Raw genomic sequence first — 22,829 nt, 5'->3', positions numbered from 1 at the left:
ATAATTTCATTTATTAAAGGTTATTTTTTTTATAAAATTTAATAAAAAAACTAATTTTAATTTTTCTTTCAACTGAAAATAATTTAGATTTTATTAAACAATCGCCTGTACTTTGTATTGTAAATTTTAATAAATAACAATTTAATGAAATGCACAATACTTTTTGAATTTTTAATAAAATGTAAAATCAATTTCTTCAATTTTTCAAAAAGTTTAAAAAACAAAATATCGAAATTTATTTCTTTTTCTTGAGATAAAATTTTTTAAAAAATAAGTAATTGTGTTTTATTTCACACAAAAAAAAATCGAAGCAATTAAAAAATTCGCAAATTCTTTTCTTCTGTTTATCTTGACACTTGAATTCGCTCTCTTTTCCATTTATGATTATTTATTTCCATCGAATTAATATATATAAATACAATATAAAATAAATCAAGTTGATAGTGTGTATTTTGAAAGACTTTTATATAAGGCATTTGGCAACCTTAATCAAATCTACTTATTTCTCTGACCACGTCTGTACCTAATTGAATCTTCTTTGATTCTCGCCATCTGAATTCAATTTCATTTTTTCCCCTCCTTCCCTTTCTTTCCTATCTCTAACAGAAAGGCAGATTGTATTATACTTACCTGTTTACGAACTTTTTATTTTTATGACTAAATCAAAAGCAAAAATAATAAGCGACATTTGTTTTCCAACAAATTATACGCCTTGTAGATTTTTTTCTTTCTTTTGTTTATTATTATTTTTTTATTTCTCTATTGAACTTATTGAATTTTCGATATTTGTAAAAATAAAAAAAAAATCTTTATTTTTGTTGACTTGTAAAACGATCGCTGTTCAATAAATCACTTTAGTTTTATTTTGAAGTCGAATGTGGTTTATTTAAACAAATAAAGTTAATTAATTGTTTAAAAAAGGAAAATGACCTCTGTCTTTTATTTATTTTATTATTTAGTTAAAAAAAATTTTTACAGTGAAATTCAAGATATTTAATTTTTATTTTTCTTTCTCTAAAATATCGATAAAATTACTAGAATAACATCTTACAATACTGTATCATTTTATAGAAAAGTAAATAATATTGTTTGATAGTTTTATTTTTGTAAAATAATAACAGAAAGTATAACTTATAAGAAACATAAAATCTCTACTAAATCATACGTTTATTATTGTAAGTAGAACAAATGGAGGATCAATTTTTATTTATTTATTTCTCTAGTGGTGTTTTCGTTGTGTCTTATAATAATTTTTACTGGTACTGTATTTGCTACAGGCTTTAGATTATTAGTAAATTTTTTTTATCTGTATTTACTATTAAAAATAAACGAATTAATAATTAAATTTTTAAAATTATTTGTAAATAGCTTTTAGTGAGTAAATACTTCACTAAAACTTATTAAATTTTATAATTTTTTACTTATATTTTAATTATTTCGAAGCTTTCTATTTTTTAGGCATTCGAAATGCATAATTTTTAAAAAAAAATCCTCTAAAGTAAAATTTTTTAAAAGAATTATGTAGTTTATAAAGAAAATATATCATCTAATTTATAAATTTAGATATACTTTAAGTGCATTTTATTCATGAAATACGATATTGTGCTTTATATTTATTAAATAATTTTCAATAATAAATGTATTTTTATGACGAAAAAAGTAATTTAACAGTCTAAAATGAATATTTTTAATTTGAAATAAAAAGTCATTAAAATAAAGTATCAATCTAACAATACAATACTTCGTAAGATTTTTTGAAAAGAATCACCACTTAAGAGGAACTTAAACATCTATAAGAGTGGTCAAATTTCCGGATCTCTAGCATCAAATAGGAATTCCAACTAAGAACCTTTCAAGTACTCTCTATAAAGAAAAAATGTATATATCTAAAAAATCCGAAAGAAACCTTCAAAAAATTGCCTTTGATATTCTTAGTAAAATATGTATTGCATGTAAGATTTTTATGGAAGATACTAAAGAAAGTTTCCCTCATTTAACCTCTATTATACGTACAATATGCTACATTAATACTAAAATCGATGATTTATGAATATGTTGTTATGTTGAAGGAGAGAGTCTCCCTATACCTCAATCTATATAGGATAGCTTGAGGATATTGTCAGCTGCAGGAGACCTCATGGCAGTGATGTAGAAGGCGTTATGTTACTTAGCTGTTAGTCAGGATGTCAGAAAAGAAAGCGTGGTTGGAATTCTGAGATATTTTCTTCCACATTAGTGGATAAAAGCAGAAAAAAAGATAAAAAAGAGCAACATTTCCACAATGAATTTCCAAAGTAACAATACTCATAATCAGTATAAGGTATGCAGTAAATTATTGTGACATTTACATGCACATTATTTACAATAAAATACGAGAAAAAAGAATGTTCTAACTTGCCTCATCTAAATTAATTTTTCTTACGTTACATCATTACTTCCTACAAATTATCATTACTTAAAATTGATGGCCATTTCTTTTCTTATTTTTACAAAAATAATAATACGTCAATTTTTTACAAATTAATTTTTTAATTAGTAAAAAAATTCCTTACTTTAAAATATATTAAAATTTCAGTTAAAAATATCATTTTTCGATTTTTTTTGATTTAAGAATAATTATTATTTTTTTGTATTTTTAATGAGTAAAAACTAGTTATTAAGATAAGAAACGTTCATTACGAGTTTTCGAACGTCATAAAAATAGCAACAGGAGCGTAAATAATTTAATTAGTAACTTGTGAGAAGGTATTTTGATAAAATATGAAATTTTTCAAGTTTTAAAAATAATTTTCGTAGTTTTAAATGTATAAAATATTAATTTTTTTAAAATTATTTTTCCTTCTACTACAAAAAACCATGCTGAAAACTATTGATACTTCTATACTAATAAAGTTACATAGAGTTCTATTATATAAATGAAAATATGCATTCATTTAAGATAATGGCACTTATAAAAAAAAGAAAATATCTTTAAAATGAAAGTTTTAAAAATCTTTTAAATGAAAAAGTTTTGAAATGAATTTAAATTTTTATTATTCCTAATCATTACAAAGAGCAAATATTTGTAAAGCAAATTGTTACATTTTGAAAATGTAAATATTTATTTTTGTTGTTGTAAAAATTTGAAGTTTTATTAAAAAGTCGAAAAGAATAAGTAATTCTTTACATTTTTACAATTTTTTGTTAAAAAATAACGTTTTTAAAGTAAGAAATTGTAAAGAGACGTTAATGTTTACTATCGAAACAATCCTTGCTTCTGCGGGAATTGACGACCTTTCTGTTACTATCGTAACTTTAGATTTATTCGTCTCTGTTACTAAATGTGTTAATTACATTTAATTTCATTAATTATGTTTAATTTCATTTTAACGATGTAAGTTTCAAATTTAATCATTTTAAAACTGCAACTGATTACAATTAAATTCGATAAGAAACGAATAAAAATGGAATTGATTAATTAATTCTTTATAATATTTTTTTTGTAATAGATGAATTTTTGACAATTTAAACTGTAATAAATTATTTTTTTAAAATAAATTGTAAAAGATTAACTTTCAAGAAATTTGATTAAAGCAGATTAATTTTTAAGAAATTTAAATTCAGTTGAATTGTTTTAACTCTCGTAATTATTCTTTATTTTTTCATATTTTTAAAAATCAAAAATTAAGACATTTTAAAGCGATTCTAGTGAAAAATTTTGTAATATTTCACTTTGAATTCTTGGCGTAGAAAATTTATTTTTATCAAATAAATCAATGCTTTTTTTTCCTTTACTTTAAAAGAAATTCGAATTTTAGAGGATGGAAAGAAGCTGTTGTACAATATTTATGATCAAGTGGAAGTCTATTACTTGGTCATTTCCCTTTAAAGTCATTAAAGCAAAGAATTGTTCCCAGAACGTGGTTACTGTAAAGAACTATTCTAACATGAATAAAAACAAGCAATCTTTTTTTCCTCCTAGACTTACAAGCTTTCGACTTTTTTTATTTTTATTTTTTAAATTTAAAGCCACGATCCATCAGTATGAAGAAAGTAAATAGAAGAAGACTACACAGGGTAATACTGTAATAGTTATTACTGTGGAAGTTTATGGTTCGTTAAATCAGGCATTTCCTAATATTTAAAATTGGATAAACATAATTATAAGATTTAAACTTTAATTGCTGATTTTTATTTGTAGCTACAACTAATTCTTTTCAATTAGAATGGGAGTTTTTAATATATTGCTCTCATCGAATTTAAAGCGATATGTGTGCGTGTTTTATAACTTTCTTTTAAATTAATAAGATGATATTTTATTAAAATCTATCATTATCCAACTGCAGAGAGATGTTTTAAAGCCGAAAATTGAGGTGCAACTCGATTAAACTGATTGATTACGCACCAACAAACAAGGGAACGAAAGGAATTTAAGTCCTTTCGATCTTAGAAGATGGGAAAAATTTTTTTATAGAAAGAATACGGAAGCTTAAAGTTGTTATTTGTTACCTAATAGGAAGTGACGTTGATGTATTTCACTATTCGATAGTTTAAATATCCAAACAGTCGACTTCAATTAGATTTTTTTTTTTTTTCATAGACTTACGTTCTTTGGTTGGACGTTAATTGCTTTCAGATGAGTTTAAGTCTCTTTTCTCCACCAAGATGGATATTTTAAAATAGATTTTATTTCTTTTCTACTTTGTTTACTGTCGATACATTCAAAAATTATTTGATTCATCTCGTAAAATAGTTATTAAAGATACTTTTAAAATCATATTTTCGAAAATATCGATTTCATATTTGAAGCTTCTTCAACGTATCAATGACATTTATGTAAATTTTAAAAAAATAATAATAATTTAAAGCAGGTTATTGACTGATTCAAAACTCTAAATTTACTCGATGTATTCTAATAACTGTAAATTTTATATTCACTATTTTAAGAGCGTATCGAGTAAATTCTATTCATATTTCCCTATCCGTATACAATGAATTCTATTGAATTTACATCTTGGAAACGATAAATGTATCAAATTTTCTTTAATATCTATAAATATTTATTTAAAATACGCTTGAAGTTTTTAATTTAAGATTTATTTAGCACGTTTAAACTGATGGAACGATGGTTTTGATAATTTATCTCGAGATAACTCAAAGAATGATAAAGCTGGTGAGTAAAGAAAGCTAAATCTAGTCAATTAAATGCATTAAATTTAGTTTCCTAGATATTATGGCAGAGAACAGTTAGGTTAGAAAATAATTAAGAAAGAGGTTAGAACAGAAGATAATCAGGAGAAGCGATAGGAGCTAATTAGTAAGAAAATCAATATAAGGAATAAGAATTAAATGTACTGTACAGTACATAGAGTTTATATAGAATAATATAGCAAGGTTGATTGAAAACTTTAGCAACTTGAAACTAAACTAGGTACTGTCTCATTGTTATAAATGGAATTTGGGATAACAAACCCAAATTTCGGTTACACAACTGTTAATTAGAACAGAGAATAGTTAGTTTCCGTGGAGTATAGTTAGAATTCTATGAACTTTCCTAGGTTTATGTTACAAGAAGGGATATAATATATTCTAGCAATTAATTAATTATTAATATATTCCAGATCAATTATTTAATATAAATTCTGCAAACTAAACAATACATAAAATTAAAGCATGCAGAGCGCCATTAATCAAAACGTTTGACTCCTTTACAGTTCGAAAAACTTGCAGAGACAATCCCTGCTTTCCAGGTGTTCAATGTTACGACACAGTCGACGGATTTAAATGTGGTTCCTGCCCTAGAGGTTATACCGGTGACGGTATCAGCTGTAATCCCTACTCAGCTTGTAACGATAGACCCTGTTATCCAGGTAAGAGAAGGTGAAAAATGGTTATCCAGGTGAGCAAGACAGATTCTTAAAATTCTTCCTTTCAACTTCTATCAGGTGTGAGGTGTTACGATCTTGAAAATGGTGCTTACCGATGCGGGTCCCTGTCCAGAAGGATTTGTTGGTAACGGTGTAGTGTGCAAACTAACTAATCGATGCTCCGAAAATCCATGCTGGCCTGGAGTGCAATGTACCAACATAGATGTGTCACCTGGTTATCTATGTGGTCCGTGCCCTTCTGGTTTCTCCGGTAATGGTACCCATTGCGAGGACGTGGACGAAGTAAGCCAAAGCTTTCGTATATTTTTCTATTTATCTCACCTGCCCACACAATTATAGCCGTTACCTTAGCATGTAGCGGGTCATAAAACGTTAAAGTTCAATAAAAGAACAAAAAATTTGTGTATTCCATCGATTTTTTTCGCTAACAGATAACTGAAATATTTATTTATCTCTTCATAATTCTAGAAAGTAGTAAATTTTCTAGAATTTAAGCACTTTTTCTGAGTAAAATCTTAAATTTTAAAGGATAAGTTGACTCATCTAACAAGATAAATTAATATCATTCGATACTTAAACGATGTATGTAATTATGGAAATTTGATATTCCAACGTATAAAATATCAATTTAATCTATTAAACGACTAAATTATTATTTAATTTTCATTAAAATATGCTTAAAAATTTATTTTAGTTTTAGAATAATCAAAGAATAAAGTAATTATCCAGTCAATATCCGGTGATTATCACCCTGGTTTCGTTATCGATTAAAGAATCGTCTTGATTTTATGAGAATCTAAAATCGTCTTCAACTTTAACAAAAATTCACTTTTTTAAAAAATTCATCTTTAAAAAACTTAATTAGAAATTATGTCATTAGTTGCTAATGTCTCTTTAAAAAATCCATATCAAAATTAATTATAGTTAAAAAACTTGAAACGTTTTCAAAAATCCAAAGAATGCATTTAAAATTTTTTAAAAATGTATTTAAAAATATTATAAAATAATTTCGGAAAGTCGAAAAATTTAATTTAAAAAACTTCAAAATGATTGCAAAATCTGAAAAACTTCTCTATAAATCAAGAAATTTCTCAAAAATATCGTCACAATTAAAGTGAAATCGCAAAACGTACGTTGAAGTATCTAAAAATTCTCAAAAAATTAAATAAAAAATGTTTTGGCTTCTAATAAAACACTTTTTTTTATAATTTAAAACATAAAAATTAAGATTCAAAATTACAAAATTCGGAATTTTATGCAAGAAAATATTAAAAACTATCTTTTGAAAATCGATAAAACTCCTAAAAAAATTATGAAAGTCGTTTCAAAATATATTCAAAAATCCAAAAGTTTCTATATAAAAGATACCAAAATGATTAGAAAAAATAAAATATATTTTTTAATTCGTAGGTAACAAGCTCATTAAAAATTTTACATTTTATTGCTAACTTAACGAGTTAGGTTTTATTGGATCTCAATTAAAACTAAAATAAACATGAAGTGGATGAAAGAGTTATAACAACTGGATGGGTTTACCATTGATTTTCAGGTTCGAGTGCCATCAAAACTTTTCGGAAATGTTTATCTTAGCATTAACTCCATCATGAACCTAATGAAACACAGAATAATGTTCACGTTTTCAAGAAACTGTCAAATATTTATCATGTCAAAAATTTATATTTATATACGAAGAATCTTGTCAAATGGTCTTTTGATAAATAAATATATAAATAAAATTTTTAAAAATTAATTTGGTAGCATTTTAAGAAAGTCAAAAAAAAAAAAAAAAATACTGAAAGCTTAGGTAATTTCATTAACTCTTTTCACCTTGTGTCCATTAAGAGGGCCTTTTTTAAATCATATTAATCGTGGGTTCGACCAGGTCCACAATGGGAGAAGTCGGGTGGTGAGGGGTATGGCTGTACACAACAAAACAAACCTCTAGCTAAAGCTTCCTGTGAAAACTGCTTCGGATTCGTTCCCGGATTCCCCAGAACGGTAGATTAAGGCCTTAACTTCTTCAGTCATCCTGTGTTTTTAAAAAAATGCGCATGTTTAATTAACGATTCAAAAAGTCATAAATTTAGGTAATTCAGAAACTTACAGTGTAAAGAAATATTTATAGAAAATCATAAAATTGTTAATAAAATTTTATAATAAATTTAATTATTTTGATATTTTTCAAAAAGAATCTTTCCATCATTTATTTTATCCTGAATTATATTTATTTTCCCATTGTTTATACGTGAATGTATTTTTTGGTTTGCTTTTTAAATGTTTACATTTACAGAAGCGAAAATTGCTTTCGATTAAATTAAATTTATATTTGTTTATCAATATTTATTACACTTTTAAATATAATTAAAATTGCATTTTTTGTAAAAATTTTAAAATTTTACTGATTTTTAATCTTGTTAAGTGCTCGTTAATTTTATTAATTTCTAACAATATTGTATTTTTTTCTTTTTATAAAAATTCAAAAATGATCTACTACAAAAAATATGTATATTTTTTAATTTTAATTTTTAAAATGTACAATTAAAAAATATATAAATTTCACATTTATGCATATTTATTTATTTTATAATGTATATAAAGTAGAAAAATAATGAACATTTTGCAAATTTAGAATTAAAAACAATTATGTTCGAAATTTAATTTATAATATGGCGTAGGTAAAATTTGATTTTTAAAAAATTTTAAACGTTTATTCGAAACTTCTAACTTAGAAAATGCAAGATATTCATTTAGCTCGAGTGTAAAGCAATTAATAAACATCCGAAACATTCGTATGTTATCCACACGGTTTACCTAATTACGGTCATTTATAATATTTTCAGTGCGATTTAGCTCAACCCTGCCATCCAGACGCATCGTGTGTCAACACGGCTCCGGGTTTCAGGTGCGGACCGTGTCCTGCAGGTTACACCGGAAGAGAAGTTTATGGTAAAGGACTCGAATACGCACGAGCGGTCAGACAGGTCAGTAAATGTATATATCTACACAAATCTATAAAATATTAGAATTGTTGGGGATAGACTAATGGATCATCAAATCTCAGAAATGTAACCCTCAAAGAAAAATACAAAAAGTGGTGGATCGGAAAAAGAGAAATTGGTATCGACTGTGAGGGAACTAATCCAATTTTTAAACTTTTTATAAAAAAATTTTTAAACATTTTTCATCGAAATCCCGACCCAAGCTACTGTTTGACAGAGATTATGAAAGATAAACAACTCGTGCTTTTAGGTTTTCCAGTTATGAACCCCAAACTCCATTTATCTGTAAAGTGCAAAGGGTGGTGTAGTGGTGTATGTGTGTGTGTGTGTACCTTATCCCTTCGCATAGCTTCCATTGTAAGTGATAGAAGTTCTAATATAGAAGATATATCACCGTCTACAGTGTATATAACGAGAAACAATGTTTGATCATTGCAAAGCTTTGCTTGACGTTAGTAACAAAATTAATGTTCTGTTCCTATCGATTGTTTGTCCTCAGTCGACCGCAGTTTTCTATTCTCCTATTTAAAACTACTGAAAGATTGAAAGGAATGTTTAGCTTAATCAATTTTCTTTTGTAAAATTTCAGTTTTTTAGAATTTAAATTTATTATTTCTCTTTAATTTATGTGCTTTATAATATGCAATATCTATATATTTTTTAATAGTTGTGTCTAGATATCAATGAGTGCGACGAAGGAAGAAATGGAGGGTGTGTGGAGAATTCTCAATGCGTAAACACTGTTGTGAGTACTTTTTGCATTGATATAAATCGTAAATGTATATTTAGAGCATTAAAAAAATTCATTTACGAATAGTTTACACTAAATAATTATAAATTAATACTCAAAATTTGTCTTTAAAAAGGGGGAGGATGACTGACGTATTTAATGATTATAAAACTAAAAAATTGGTAAAAATAGTGTTAACTTCCAAATTTTTTGTAAGCACTGATTGGGCTACAATTTGAAAAAATTGTAGACTTATAAATTCCCACTGTCGTCCGTCTGCTTGTCTGTCTGATTATACTTCTTTAATCACGAGAACGGAGTTATATAGATAAAAACCGAATTCAAAAACAAAAAGCATAGGTATAGGAAGCCACGATTAACTGTATTGGAACTTCCAGTCTAGATAGAAAGTCATGTGATTTCGATTCAAAATTTCCCCTGAAAAGGCATTAGATGGCCGGCACGACTCTCTTGTTAACAGGAAAAGAATGATGTACTGTACAGGGGCAAGCCACTACTAATTTGAGGTGGAAAACATATATTTTAAATGAAATAAATTAAAAATATAATTAAAAATTGCAGCCCGGTATTATGAAAAATTCACAATAAATAACTTCTCGTTTTTTTTATAAATTTAAACACATTTCAATATATTTTTAACAATAATAAAGAGTTTAAAATAGATACTTTTCGCCAAATAAGTAAATAAAGTATCAAATAAGCTGAAAAATACATATAAAAAAATTATGACCGTCAATTTAACCTTTTTTTCCCCTTAAAGAAATTTCTATTCAATTCGAAAATACCAATTTCGTTTCGCATATAAAAAAAAGGGTCGATTTTCACTTCTTACTTTTAAAAAATTCGATTTTTGGGAGAGTTATTTATTTTCTCAGCAGTCGATTTTCCTAAATATCTCTCTCGATTTCATTAAAAGGAAATTTTAAAATAAATATTTTATTTCTTTATTTATTTTAAATTTCGAATTTATTATCTAATCTTAAAGTAAAATATATATATATATTTATCAAATAAAATAAAATAATAATATTCGAGGCAAACTAATGGTTAAAATAAACAAACGAAACAACTGAAATGTACAAAACTATTTTGTTCTTTATTGTTATTATTATTATTAATCTCTACAAACAGACGGACGAGAAAATTGTAATTTTTCTTTTATTAAAAATTTTCCTTTTTTTAAAATGTAACTTTTACTCAATAATATATAATGCAAAAATTAAATTTTGTATTAATAATTAAAAAATATCTGTCGGTTTGTCTGTCCGTACTGTTTAAAACTTAATTAAATTGCTCAATTTAAATTCTAATATAAAACTTGTAAAATAATTTCTTAAAATATATTATTATATTCTGTTATTTATTTTTGTAATATTAATTATTATTATTTAATTTAAAAAAGTAATAAATATATTAGGGATTTTTTGCATTAAAATTTAATCTCATTAGAAATTTATTAAAAATATATAGGCTTATATTTTTTTGAAATTTTTATTGCTGAAATATATTTTTTAACAATAAATAACCTTAATGATAGTTAAGATAATTTGTTACAATTGAAGCAATGATTGAACTATATTATTTAATTGTAATTGATTTAATTACAATTAAAATGATTGATTTTAACTGAAATTGATGGAAATATGCCATTTAATTACGTTTTTATAAATTGCAATTACGTTGAAATTGATTTATTTTTGACACGTGTGAAAAACTTAATTTAATCATTGGTATAACGGGATTACTTTTTTTTTATTGCATTTTATTTTTTGATATTTTGCTAATGGATTTATTCAATTCGAGCACTTTCAACACAAACACGTCCTCAAATAAATTCACAAAAAACTTTTCTAAAAAAAAAGCAAAATGTCAACCTAAAAATAAATGAAGGAAACAAAAGCCTGACAATTAAAAATTAATGACTAACAGATGTTAAATTCATTAGCATTTAGTACTTAGATAAAATTAGCGACCAAAATAAATTTTAACAAGAAAATATTTTATTAATTAGGTAGAAACTATTATTGTTTGTTTCTACTAGTGATCTGGAGTTTAATAAATTATATTAATTTGCTCGAATGTCTTTTTATGATAAGGGTTCTTTCATATGTGGAGAATGTATCGAAGGCTTTGTTGGCAACCAGACGTTTGGTTGCCATCCTCATCCGGGTACTTGTCCAGATGGAACCATTTGTGATGGACATGCTGAGTGTGAAAGACGTAGAGGTCAATACCGATATCACTGCAAGGTGAGCAATTATGTTACTGTGGCCAACTTTATAACTACTAGAATGGTGCCATTTCAAATAAAACTTTTATATTTTCTATATCAAAAAGTATAAAAATTTAAAACTAGTTTTAAACCATATATATATTAAAAATTATAACATATTGGTTCTAAAGAATTAATACAGAGTGCTCCGAAAGTCATTTAACTGACGTAACTGACCCTTCTTTACCTCCGTTAAAACTGGATTTCGGACCACCCTATTTACCGTATAACTATAGGGCAAAAATATAGAATATTTGAGTGGTTTTTGCTCCCCCAATGTCCCAATATATACTTTCGGAATTAGGAGATAGGGAGAGTGGGGAAGAAAAGCCATTAGATGACACTTTGTATAAACTATCAGTGTGGACGTCCACAGAAAATTTCATAGGGGGCAAAGCGTGGCGACAAATAACTACATCAATAAATTTTTATTTAATTTTTGAGGTTTTTATCGGAGATAGATTATAGAATACAGTATTGCATAATTACAAAAAGAGAGACAAATCCTTGCAATTTGTAATCATACCCTCTATCCCATGGTCGAGGATGTAATTACAAATTAGATAATAAGATTACAAACCTCAATCACTTTTACGATTGTAATTTGTGGAATTCTTTACTCAATTCCGAGGGGCAAGTGCCCCGTTTGCCTCCCTTTGAAGAGGCTCCTGACTACCTGTATATCAGACGGAAAATCAGCCTTATGCTTCCAATCATAGATGTTTAAATACGCCTTTGTATAACTAATATATTCTTTACAAAATTTAATTTAATTGTATTTAATAAAAAATAATTTATTTCAAAACACTTTTTCATTAATTTTGTTTATATTAATTACGTTTAAATAATTTATAAATTATCAAATAATATTTAATTGAAATTAAACTGTGATATAAAAATAATTTACTTATAAAATTATATAATTTTTATACAATTTATTGATAAAAATTAAAACGTTTTTCTTACGAAAGATTTATTTTATACCACATGACATATTTCAAAATAAATAAAAAAATCCAGCTTAAGAATATGCTGCTTGTTCGTTATAAAAATACATACACTAAATGAAAACGTACATAAATCTGCTTTAAATTCCAAAATAAAAAATAAAAAGAAAATGAAAAATTCGAAAAAAGTTATTATTATTATTGAAGTTGCCTATAAATTGCAAAAATTTTCTACTTATTTTGCCTAATCTGGATATCATTAAAAAGTAAAATATCCAAATGGAATCAATCCATAACATAAGGATGATTTATTCAAAAAATCTTCTTTAATTTCGAAAATATGAGGTGCTTTATATTACATAAAACCCTGTAAATTATAAAGGCTCGAAGAGAATAAAAACGAAAGAAGGGGGAACTGTCACTCCTGTTTTAAAGTATAAAACTTCTTTGATTCTTATGCAGAATAGCAGGTGTTTGGTAAATCCATGCTTGGACTTTGAATATAAATTATTCATTCAGTTTTTTACCAAGAGTAGACTTTTGTTGCTATAGACGTCCATCTTCAAAATGATGTTCATGCATGAAGACGACATCTTTTTCTACAGTTTTATCGTCTTACTTATAGATCTACCATGCGATATAAAACTTATAACTGATTTGTGAAAGTCTTCTGATATTATGAATAATTATTATAAATTTTTATTAATTTTTAAGTATTTTATCTAAATTTATTTATTAATATATCGCCCAAATTTGTTTTAAAATATATATAATTTTTGCACATTTCAATAAAAAATATCAAAGTAGGATCAAATTTAAATATATGATCTTAAGCAAGATCCTGGGGAATGATTAGTTGCACAAGATGGAGAGGCCCGTCAAAAAAGACATAAAAGGACCCGAAAGGCCCTAACTTCAGTCTCTTTCTCTGATATGATTCTCTCGATTTATTACTATATTTTTTCCCCTCCCTTTACGCATTGAAATTTCATAAATTCATTTTTTTTAGGCTTTTTAATCAAAATTTTATTGTTTAGTTCTTGTCCGGGCCCCAGGGTAATAGCTCCCGTTTTTCCTCTTCCCTGTCGACCTTAGCCTTAAGCAAGAACATACATTTTTCAGCAAGTAATAATGGATAACACATATTAAATTTTTGAGGAAAGAGCAACCAGGTTTCTCATAGCACGAGACCCTAAGCTATAGGGCCTCGTACTAGTTTGTGTAAATTTACCCTGTAAAATTGTATCTGAAATAGCACAACTTTGTATTTTGGGCTCCTTAATTAAGATGATAAATTATTAATTTTAATATAAATTTACTGATTTTTAACGTTTAGCTATTCAAAAAGTACTCTTAACTGCATTATGGATAACATATCACTTTAGGATGGTCCTAAATTAAGGAATAATTATTCTTATCAAGTTTAAGCTTCCTATACTGAATGGCTGTTTTCCTATATTATAAACAGAATTACCGTTTCCTGACTTTATTATATTTATCATAATTACAGTTTGAAGTCGTGGAAGCAAATCATTTTATGGATACATTATACAGTTAAGAATGCATAAATATTTATAAAATTGCATAAAATTTTTAAAAATTAAGTTAACGAAGAAAAATAATTTTAAAATGCTCTTAAAGTTAATTAAATTAATAAAATGGTTTAATAAAATGTCTTAAGTCTATTAATAAGATAAGTAGTTACACCCTGTTAAAATTTAAACGATATCGTTTTGCAATTCGCTTAAATGTGCGACGATGGGCGTGGCTCAACGTCATTAACCAATCAACAAAAGGAAAGCATTTAAATTTTAACGGGTCGTAACTTTATACAATTTCCTGAACTAAAATATTTCTTTAAGGAATATTATACTAGATTTAAATATAAAAATTCTTCCGTTAATTCTATATTACCATTAGCATTTAATCATTACATTTTAATAATATAACGTATTGAATTTAGTAATAAAATGAAAAAAATATATAATGCATGTTTTTTTTGTGTGTTTAGTGTCGTGTAGGCTGGGCAGGTAGCGGTAAAACATGTGGACCAGACAGAGATTTAGACAGCTGGCCCGATTATGATCTGAATTGCAACCATCCAAAATGTAGAGCTGTAAGTTTTAAGTTTATAAAGTACAAAACTTTATTCCTGCGAAAATTTATTCGAATGCAAATGAAGTGTGCATACTTATGTTGATCAGAATATTTCGAGTAATCAAGAAGCACATTACAAGAATATTCTCAAGTTTTGCTGCATCGTGGCGTGACTCATCGATCCGCTACTAGCAGAATGTGTTTAGGAAGTGGATATTTCTCTTCTCTGTCTTGAAAGACATCGAATTTATCGATTATAAAGTTCATCTACATTTTCTGATAAATCTGAATTCTTCAGAAAATATGAGTTCCTTTCACATTTCACTCGCGTTCTTTATAGAACCCATTCTTTTTCAACATTCTTTTCTAAACTATCAAGTTTGCAAACTTGTTAAACTTAACTTATTTAAATAGGGAAGGAGAGAAAAACTCTTTGATGTGAAGCTAAGTTTCATAAATTAATTATTTCCACTTCATAAATTACCATTAAATAAATAATTAATCGAATTTTATATATTGCTATAGAAGAAATTGTATTAAAGAAATTTACTTATTTAATTTTATTCAAATTTATACTTATTAAATTACGCTATTGATCATTTCTAATTAACTTTAATATAGTTTAACATTTATAAATAATTAATTCGATATTTTTAATTCATTTTAAATTCGCAAATTTCAAAAACATTTCATAAAATTGAATTAAATTTTACATCTGAATTTTATTACGTAGCTATTATGCTAATTATTTTAGCAAATTTTACCATATTTGGTTACTTTTCCTGTTATTTTATTCTTTTCTAATCACATTTCCACAAGAAAATTTTGTTATTGATGATCTGTGATCCATCTTGGATGTCCTAAAGTCGACAAGTTTCTTAATCTTGTATGAAGGATCACAGTTACAGGAGAAAAGCAAGTGAAAACTAGTAAACAAGCTGGAAAAACACTAGAAAAATAAATAGCCATTGGATCTATATGTTTATAAAATAAAAGTAATATTTTCTAGCCTTGACAATGATAATCTTATTTAATTTTAGGATAATTGTCCAGATACACCAAATAGTGGTCAAGATGATGCCGATGGTGATGGTTTAGGTGATGCGTGTGATGAAGATGCTGATGGAGATAATATTCCTAACAATCCTGTAAGATTGTTTATTTAAAAGAAATTATTTACATTTTTTTACATTTAATTTAAAGCAATAATTTAAAAATTGACTTTCGTAGTATTTTCCTTTTGATAATTTAATTTTTCGACCGGATCTCTTAGGAATTTTTCTAACAAAAAAAAAATAAAATAAATAATTCTTTTTCTTTCAGCTAATAACTCTGAAAAAATTGTTTGTGTTTCAACTGTATTTTTTTAATACTTGAGTTTTTATTTGTGGAGTGTTATATATATAAAAATATTTTTTAAATCTAACAATCGTCTAAAAGCATTTCCAATTACATTTTTTAAGTGTAAAACTATGTTTTCTACGTTAAAAAATTGTAGTTCAAAAGGAATTTAAATATAATTTTGATTAAAATTATAAAACACAAACAGTGTAATTTAAATCTGTTTAAAGAGATCAATAAAAATGAATGACGTCGAAGAAACCCTAAGTTTGAATGTAGAACGGGGTAAATTTACTCGTTTCTTTTTAATTTTGTTATTTATCTAATAAATGATTTCTGTTGTCAGGATAACTGTCCTCTCGTTCCTAATCCCAATCAAGAAGACACGGACGAAGATTCTCCAGATAGATTGGGTGATGCTTGTGACAACTGTCCAACTGTCCCCAATGCAGATCAATTGGATTCTGATGGTGATGGCATCGGTGATGCATGTGACCAAGATATTGATAATGATGGTGAGTTTTTAATTGGATTTTCTCTGATGATCATCAATACACTGTCATTATAACATATGTCGTTAAATCATCGTTTAAATTTGCTAAATTACGCTGAGAAAGTAACATATTTTATCATTACACATTATTTTAAAATTTCATTGGTAAAGATTCTTGATTTTTTTTTTCCTTAGAAATTCTTCGTTTGATCATTAATCTATTTCATTTTGACTACATTTTTTTAAAATTTATTTTTTAATTTATGATTTGTCATTTATTAATTACGTTTCTGCGTCAAATTGATTTTCAATAAAAGTAATCAATTAGAAAATTTTCTTTTCTGACAATTGATTGTTGTATCAAATTTTCAAGTTATACATTTTAAAAATCAATTTCTTGTCATGATCAGAAATTTAAAAAAACAGCAATATTACTTTTTTTTAAAAAAATTAAAAACTGGTGTTTTATTTCTCATTTTTATTTTCCTCTGTTATATATAACAGCCTGGAAAGTATGGCGATCGGTCAAAATATGCTCCCCCCAGATTTTTACATTTTTGGGTTCAGGATACCTTGTAACGTCGCGAAATGCAAAAAAAAAAAAAATCGAGGTTTTTTCTGTATGTGGGGGGCATGATTTTGTTCACTCTTTGAAGCTTAATAATTCCTGTGTTTTTTTTCGAAAATTTCTGAAATTTTTTAGGAAGATTTGTGTATTAAGGCGATTGGTGCTGTTAAATTTTGGTGATTAAAGATCAGAAAAAGTGGGGAGATAAAGGGTCGTGTGTATCTCCAGTAGGATCAGATATAATGACTATTTTACTCGTTATTAGCATTTACAATTTTTATAAAACCCATCTCCAACCTGAACATTAAGCTTTTTGCCATTTTATAATAGTTAAAAATATAAAACGTTTTTTAAATAAAATATGATAACAGATGGTGCTACTAAATGTTGCCGAGAAAGTTAAGCAACGCGTTGCTGATTTTCTTTAGATTTAAAATTGGATTTTTTTTATAAATAAATTTATTTAACTTTTTTAATTTTCAATTTGTTTACTTTACAAATAAATTTAATTTTTAAAAAACATTCAAAAATTGGCTATTTTATAACGACTTTTTAAGTAGAAAATTTTAAAATTGAATCAACAAATTTTCAATATTAAATTTTGCTTCAGAAGTTTTATATAATTTAATTCACTGTGAAACTCGCTACGTGAAATTTAAATTAAAATTTTCGCATTTACACATTTAAACTTCTATAATTGTGTTTAAATTTATTAAATTTAAATTACACAATTTTCTCTATTATGTTAAGGAATTCATAATTTATTGGATAATTGTCGTGCCATACCAAATGGAGATCAAGTTGATAGAGACGGAGATGGACTTGGAGATGTTTGTGATAATTGCCCATCAGTACCAAATCCCGATCAGGTAATCTTAAAATAATTAGAGATTTGTAATTAAGTAATTTTATTTAATTACCTTTCATTCTACATTTTTTAAATCTTGATTTTCCTAGTTTTATCTTAAGTATTTTAGTCATTAAAAATGAAGTAATTATCCATTTAATTAGTATTTATTGGAGTAATTTCTTAAAACTTTAGGAAGATCTCGATAAAGATCGAATAGGAGATGTTTGTGATAGCCCTAGAGATAGGTGAGCCAGGTGCATTATATTGCTCTTTAATTATCATATTTCAGTTTAAAAAGTCGAGTAAAATTTACTTTAAAAAAAACTCTGTTTTATTAGAGATCATGATGGATGGCCAGATCATATCGATAATTGTCCAGATGTGGCTAACAGTGATCAATTGGATACAGATAATGACAGAATAGGCAAGCTGTAGTTGAGCTTCGTAGAATTATAATTAAGTTCGTTTTGTTATTTAATATATATATTTTCTTTATCGTTACTTTAGGTGATGATTGCGATTTTGACAAAGATAATGACAATATAACCGACAGCATTGATAATTGTCCACTTGTACCAAATCCCGACCAAAAAGATACAAACAGTGAGTTATATTTTTGTAATTTACATTTCAAAATTTCAATTATTAAAATTGACAACTTTTTTAAATCTGCATTTTTTTTAAATGTCAAATTTCATTTTAAAAAAGTTAAAATTAATCAATTTCGTTTTATAAATTGAAATTTGACATTTTTAAAAACTGCAAATAAATATTTTATTTTTTAAAAAATTAATAACGTAACTGATAAAACTTTACATTTTTAAATTTTACTACCTTATAAATTATATATAATTATTTTTTAAAAAAATACTATTTTAAAAAAATATAATTTCATAAAATGTAGAATTAATAATTTAAAATAAAATTTAGACATTTAGATTCTTCATTTAAATGCGAATTTTCTTCAATTGAAACTAACCATTGCTTATATCCTTATATATATTTGTAGAAAACAATTATGTAAATTTTCAAAATTTACACCTTCTTTAATATACTTTAATACTTTCTTTTTGTTAAATTAATTTATTTCATGCATAAATTTGTTTAAGAATTGACACAAAACTCTGTTTATTAAATTTACATTTTCAATTTTCGTTTCGTACCTTTGAGCGTTGTCATTTATCACATTTATAATTATAAAAAAAAGAAAAACGTTCACAACCGAAATATAAATTCTCTTATTATATGTAACACTTTTATTTGATCTTTTATTTTATTGTAGACACGGGGGTGGGAGATGCTTGCAGGGGTGATTTCGATAAAGACGGTGTTCCAGATGAAGACGACGTGTGTCCAGATAACAGGAGGATATATGCCACCGATTTTCGAGAATATCAAACAGTAGTGCTCGATCCAGAAGGAGAATCTCAGATCGATCCTCATTGGATTATATACAATAAAGTAAGTGTAACTTTCATAAATTTCTCTTTATCTGTCCAGCCTTAAAAATGTAATTACTTTAGGGAGCGGAGATTGTTCAAACAATGAATAGCGATCCTGGCCTGGCCGTTGGTAAGTCTGTTACTAAATATGTCCAAAATGTTTTACACAATTATTAAATTTTAAAATATTTCAGGTCTCCACGCTTTTGGAGGAGTAGATTTTGAGGGTACTTTTTTCGTCGATACAGAGGTCGATGATGATTACGTGGGTTTCATATTTAGGTAAGAATTATTATTTAACATATTATTTTTTATAAATAGATATTAATTATTTATATCCTTCTTTAGCTACCAAGACAATTCTAACTTTTATGTCGTGATGTGGAAGAAGAAAGCTCAAACTTATTGGCAAGCCACACCTTTTAGAGCTGTGGCAGAACCTGGTATACAGTTAAAACTTGTCAAATCCGAAACTGGTCCTGGTGAAATGCTTAGAAATTCATTATGGCACACTGGCGATACTGAAGAACAAGTAAAAGGAATTTAATTAATGTTTTGAAGTTTTTACTAATTAACATCAGCTAAATTTTTAATTCTAGGTTAAGTTATTGTGGAAAGATCCCAGAAATGTCGGATGGAAAGAGAAAGCTGCATACCGTTGGCTATTACTCCATCGTCCTAAAATTGGATTAATTAGGTCAACATATAAAATTTTAATTAAAATCAATGCTAATAAATTTAAATTAGTTCAGTTTCTTGTAATCAGAAAATTTTCAAACTTCCATACAATGTTTTAGAAAGAGAAATTCAAAATTTTTAAATATATTTAATTAATATTCTTTCTACAGGTTAAGGATATTCGAAGGAGAGAATATGGTTGCTGATAGCGGTAATATTTATGATGATACTCTTAAAGGAGGACGTTTAGGAGTTTTCTGCTTCTCCCAAGAGACAATCATTTGGTCAGATCTTGTATATCGTTGCAATGGTAAGAAACAAAGAAAATTCTTTATTTCCCTATTTCTAATCTTGTTCTAATTCATTTGGAGAAAAAGTTATGAATTCTTCCGATTACGGGCTAAACCTCTAAAGGGATTTATGTACTAATTTCATCTTTAGGAATTTCAGGAAAAAATTCAACAAAATTTAAACGTGAAATCAATAATATTTTCTGATATCTTTAATCTCTAGAGGCTGTACCGAGTCGTGTATACGAAGAACTACCCGACTATCTGAAAGCAGAAGTAGCTATCGATAACACAAGACCTTCTGATATACCAAATGTTGGCCACAGGAGGGTACCGGAATATCCAAACATCGTTCCTGCGGAATTAAGAAGAAAATCTTCGAGGTCCGGCCGGAGGAATTATTAAAAAAGAAAAAAAAATATATATATATATATATATATATATATAAAAATTAAAAAGTTATATAAACATTTTAAAATTTAATACCTGTCGGTAATAATAAAACAAAAACACCACACACACACACATCTGTTGTTGGAGTTATAAGGGTAATTCCATTAAGGAAATGTAGAGAAAAAATAAATGCATTTTTTGGTACGAACTATGTTTTTCGCGTTTTTAATTAATATATACTCGCGAAAAAATGCTTTTACTAAAATTTTAATTGTTATTAAATGATAATTTTCATGATTTTTTAAATGTGTTCGTTTGTTTGTAGATTTGACTTACTTTAATTAATTAACAGAGTGCTATTTAAAATATATATATCTATATATACATACTTACACTTATGGAAGAATGTGGAAAAACCAAATCAAGGTTACCCCCTTAAAAGGGACTAGCGTGATGATTACAATGTTTTTTTTAGTAGTTAAGCTAACTAGAGAGGAGTTGTCCTGGTTATAACTGTATAACCCTGTTGAGTATACTGAGACGAATAGCTTTTAAGAGTTTGAAGTGGTATGATAAATGGAAATTTTAAGGAACAAGGCCTTTTTATGGCTTTATATTTTTCTAATGATTGGCTTCAAGATGGTTGTTTAGATATCTCTGACGCAAAAAAAATTCATTCTTAATTAAACTTCTTCAGAAAATAAATCTAAATTAATAAATATACAAATTAATATTGGCCAAATATTCTCACATATCATGTAAATTGATGTTTGTATATGTAAAAAAAAAACACTTTAAAGGAATAAAAACTTAATTTGTTTAACATTTAACTAGTTTGCGTAATAATTGTATTTAACAATAAAAGTGAAAAAATGAATAAATAAAAATCGCAAAAATTGTCAATTTCAACAATAAATACTTAAAAAATCTAATCTGTTTCATAAAATTACAGGAATTGTGAGTTTAAAAAAAAATGCAAACTTTAAAAATAAACAGTCACGTGGTATTTTTAATTTAAATAATTAATTATTATTCTTTATTCGTTTTAATATAAAATGGCTGTTTTATATAATATATATATATATAATTGTTGTTACGATATATGTAGATTCGAATTAAAGTTATTTCCAGAGGAAAAAACAAATTAAAAACATAAACGAAGATGCCAAAACATAAATTTTTAAAGCTAAGAATTGATTATATAATTTTTGTAATATTATTTTTTAAATATATACAGTATATATATTTAATAGTAATATTATATAAATATTGTAAAAAATTAAATAAGTTTTTTAAAATGTTTTACTTTATTTATATTCAAAATTATAGGGAAAAAATTCCTGAAAATTAAGTAAATTAATTTTATAAACTTATCAGGAATTTTGAAAAATTTAATTTTATTCTTGTTTTTATTTATTATTATTTTTTAATATTTAAAGTTTGATTTATTAATTTTTAAGAAAATAATTTTTAAAATTAATTGTTTATGTGTTTAATGTTTAATGGAAAGATTGAAAGCTTAAAAATGGCCTGTAGAGTAATAATTTACTTGTGTAATGTTTTTCAATCATCGTTTGTATACAAAATGCCACATTTTTCTTAAATAAAATCATTTGTATTATCTTACTTTTTTCCATTCTTTAATATTTTAAACTAAATTAAATTAATTTTTAAAATTATGCGAGTTTAAAACGCGTTTAACGTGATTTAATTATTAGTTACATTGTAATTAATTATCTTTAAATAATATTTAAATTTTAAATTTTTTATAGTAAAAGTAGCAAAAATTGCAACTTTTTAGTATTTTAATTATTATAAAACGTTATTTATATTTATTACTT

General features: G+C 25.9%; 1 protein-coding gene across 1 annotated transcript in view; it reads left to right on the top strand.

Moving 5' to 3' along the window:
* The window catches only part of LOC136979223 (cartilage oligomeric matrix protein-like), a 100,919-nt gene extending 78,305 nt beyond the window's left edge, over positions 1 to 22,614 (top strand). The window contains 20 exon segments of the mRNA XM_067275169.1: positions 5,694 to 5,849; positions 5,925 to 5,965; positions 5,967 to 6,149; positions 8,708 to 8,848; positions 9,534 to 9,611; positions 11,714 to 11,866; positions 14,848 to 14,952; positions 15,974 to 16,081; positions 16,621 to 16,789; positions 18,086 to 18,204; positions 18,378 to 18,430; positions 18,524 to 18,609; positions 18,693 to 18,788; positions 19,468 to 19,646; positions 19,709 to 19,757; positions 19,822 to 19,909; positions 19,976 to 20,159; positions 20,227 to 20,324; positions 20,476 to 20,615; positions 20,819 to 22,614. Coding sequence (XP_067131270.1) covers positions 5,694 to 5,849; positions 5,925 to 5,965; positions 5,967 to 6,149; positions 8,708 to 8,848; positions 9,534 to 9,611; positions 11,714 to 11,866; positions 14,848 to 14,952; positions 15,974 to 16,081; positions 16,621 to 16,789; positions 18,086 to 18,204; positions 18,378 to 18,430; positions 18,524 to 18,609; positions 18,693 to 18,788; positions 19,468 to 19,646; positions 19,709 to 19,757; positions 19,822 to 19,909; positions 19,976 to 20,159; positions 20,227 to 20,324; positions 20,476 to 20,615; positions 20,819 to 21,000 — 2,408 coding nt within the window. The 3' untranslated portion in view covers positions 21,001 to 22,614.
* The last annotated feature ends 215 nt before the right edge of the window (positions 22,615 to 22,829 follow it).

The sequence above is a fragment of the Centruroides vittatus genome, unplaced genomic scaffold (genome assembly GCF_030686945.1).
Source record: "Centruroides vittatus isolate TY-2023 unplaced genomic scaffold, ASM3068694v2 contig_596, whole genome shotgun sequence".
Lineage (NCBI taxonomy): Eukaryota > Metazoa > Arthropoda > Arachnida > Scorpiones > Buthidae > Centruroides > Centruroides vittatus.
The sequence above is the reverse complement of the archived record's forward strand: the minus strand, read 5'-3'. Positions and strand labels throughout refer to the sequence as shown.